This window comes from Trachymyrmex septentrionalis, unplaced genomic scaffold, assembly GCF_001594115.1.
Source record: "Trachymyrmex septentrionalis isolate Tsep2-gDNA-1 unplaced genomic scaffold, Tsep1.0 scaffold202, whole genome shotgun sequence".
Lineage (NCBI taxonomy): Eukaryota > Metazoa > Arthropoda > Insecta > Hymenoptera > Formicidae > Trachymyrmex > Trachymyrmex septentrionalis.
The window spans coordinates 242,183-245,437 of NW_017305203.1; the positions used below are offsets into that span (position 1 = coordinate 242,183).

Below are 3,255 nucleotides of genomic sequence, written 5' to 3' on the forward strand. Positions count from 1 at the left end.
TCCTCCTATGAGTAGCCACTCTTATGGGATATACGGCAAAAATGCAAGAGTTTAAAAAGTTCATTTTTTAATACAAAATATAAATATTTTGATTTTCTAATATTTTTTTCATAATAGTAAACAGTACAAAGTTTTTACTGATATAGTTCGTTTATTTTAAAACTTTAAACATAATAAATAATACTTAATAAATTAAATTTTTGATAGGTGCGGCGTATATACCGGAGTTACCTTATATTTTAGAGGAAATTCATAAATCAGTTTTGTGTTTTTTACAGCATCATTCATAAAAATATGTAATCGCAAGGATCCAGAGATAAATAATTGTGTATTAAATTCAATTGAGCAATTACGAAGCAAATTGAAGACAGGCATTCCAGAATTAGACGTTCCAGCAATCGAACCGCTTACATTAAAACATATACGTCTATTAAGAGGTCCTCAAGCTGCAAGGCTTGATTTCAACCTTACAAATATACAGGTAATTATATCAAAGCTTGTGTTCTTATTATTTAAATTATTACAGCATAATTTAGAATATATGCATATGTGTATATGCAATTAAAGATTTGATAAAGAAATATGTCTATAAATATTGTCTATAAATTATAAATAATGTATGTTATTTATCAAAAACACATAAACACATATATAGTCAATGGCAATTAAAAGTGTTGTTAGCTGTAAATAATTTATTGCAAAAAATGAAAAATTAAAGTTTTAAAAATATGCATTAAATTATATGCACTAAAATAAATTACATTTTAAAAATACATTATATGCATTAAAATGAATTACTTAGTATAGTATCCAATCGTTATTATTATTTATTATCATCGAGACATACTTCCTATGAAATTTACATCCAGATTGAGAAAGCCAATCCATCGATAGATGTCACGTTTGCAAAATTCTTGCAAGAAACATATCTCGTGGAAAGTATGACAATAAATTATAATTAATAATAGTGATTAAAGTTCGTTTTAAGTAAATGATGCATTTTAATGAAAATGTACTTTTTAAATATACTTTTAATTTATACTCAATTTTTTTCTTTATTGTTCTTTATTGTTTTCTTTATTGTAAAAATTGTTCTTTATTGATTATAAAAAATTTTTCATACATAAATATTCATAAACATGTATAATCATGTATGAAACATGTTCATGCACATTTATACATTCCTCTTTCTTTTGTAAAATTACTTTTTAGTGTAATAAAAATAATAATAGTAATGTGAAAACATAAAAAAATAATTAAAGGGATAATTTTCGCATTGTTTGTTAAAAAAAAAACAAGTTTGAAAAAATGCAAAAAAAAATTGCTCGTACATAATTATGCATAAGTTTATATATAATTATACATAAGTCATTTTTTTACATTTCTTTAAATTTGATTTTTTTCTAAAACAGGTAATGTGAAAAGTACTCTTTTAATTATTTTTAATGTTTTCACATTATTATTATTATTATTATTTCTATTACACTAAAAACTAATTTTATAAAAAAAAGAACAATGTACGAACATGAATGGACATTTGTTCTTCTTCTTACGTTAGGCCTATGGCCTGTGTTATATCTCTTTCATATGCTTATGATGCGCACACTGTTTATTCAATTGCCACGAACATATCGGACCTACAGTTTGAATATTGGTTCCGAATAGCGGATTTTTTTAGAGGTATTTCTATGAGCAAAGATATTCTCGGGAGGTTGCCGGTCTTTTCCGAGAGAAGACACAAGTGTAAATATTTTGGTTCCTACTGAGATCGCAAATTCGGAACCTCTGGCATAATAGATTAGTGTACTGCCATGCCACGTGCTCGATATATTTCAGATATGATTATATATGTTTAAAAATATTTGTGTTTACACCATATTTATATATATATACATATTCATATTTATACAAATTTTTTACCGAAAAATATAATACTTGTTAATAAAAACTTATGTTTATTAGATATTTGGGCCGTCAACGTTTAAAATTCGAGATTTAAAAATTGACCCGGAGACTGTGTTTATTACTTTCAAAGTTGGCTTTGATAAACTTGACTTTAAAGGAAAATATCAAATAAATGCACAAATTCTTTTGCTCAACATAGTTGGAGAGGGAGATCTCACTGGAACTTTCCGTAAGTCCTATACAAACTTTTATGGTTATTAAAATATTATGATAACAAAATTATTTCCATACTCACAGAAAAAGATAATACGAAAAATTTACAACAATATTCTCTGTTTAACTTACTACATATTTTGCAGTTGATTATGATAGCGACTGTGTGATGAAAAGTCAAAAAATTGTCAAACATAATAAAACATATGTGAACTTTGAAAAGATGAAAATTAGAATCAAAATAAACAAAGCTGTACTCAATTTTAACAACCTATTTGGTGGCGATTCTGTTCTTGGTATGTTACTATTTCATAATCTCTATATTTCAAAAAACTTATTGAAAGTACAAGCGTCATTACATTTGCACCACAATCAATTTTCTTTCTTTTAAACCAGGATCAGCGAGCAACGAAATTTTGAATGCAAATAGCGACTTCATAGTAGATGAAATAAGACCAGTATTGGAAGATAGCTTGTCAGATCTCTTCACAAGAATCGCAAACAAGATCACCTTAAAGTTCACATACGACGATTTGTTCCCGAATAATTAATCTTTTTACATTCTGAGGATCCAATATTAACAGTTCAAGTAGATTGATACGTTGTCTTTTCTTTATTCTAAATTTTTGAGATTTAGACGTTATTCTTTTTATTTTCAGAAATTTCCTTATCTAATAAAAAAATTTTGATCAAAACTATAGCAGTTCTATAATATTTCTGCAGTTCTCTTTTTTAAATGATATCTCATAACACATATATAACTAATATAATATACAAGCCCATATTACATTTAACTATTTTGAAATTGATATTTCAATTGTTTTGCAGAAATTATAATAAAAAAACTATTACGATCTATCTTTTAAAAAAATTATGCATTAACATCTCAGTAGATGTCTAATTATTGTATTTAATCCCAAGTTTATTATCAATAATCTATTAGGAGTCAAAGTGTTAAGAGAACTGTAGAAAAAAAGGTGGTATTATATAACTAGTGTAGATACAATTTACATCTCTCTTATCTCCACTATTAAATGGTAAATTCTAATGATTACTTATAAAATTATTTGCTTATAATATCTCGCCATTATATCATGACGCTAATGTGCCAATATACAATAATCAACATTTATTATA

At 25.7% G+C, this 3,255-nt stretch overlaps 1 protein-coding gene across 1 annotated transcript in view; it reads left to right on the forward strand.

Annotated features, from left to right (window-relative positions):
• LOC108747904 (protein takeout-like) overlaps window positions 1–2,679 on the forward strand; it is a 12,185-nt gene extending 9,506 nt beyond the window's left edge. The window contains exons 3-6 of the mRNA XM_018485795.1: window positions 279–481; window positions 1,963–2,134; window positions 2,265–2,414; window positions 2,515–2,679. Coding sequence (XP_018341297.1) covers window positions 279–481; window positions 1,963–2,134; window positions 2,265–2,414; window positions 2,515–2,669 — 680 coding nt within the window. The 3' untranslated portion in view covers window positions 2,670–2,679. The remainder of the gene's footprint in view (window positions 1–278; window positions 482–1,962; window positions 2,135–2,264; window positions 2,415–2,514) is intronic.
• Window positions 2,680–3,255: the final 576 nt, after the last annotated feature.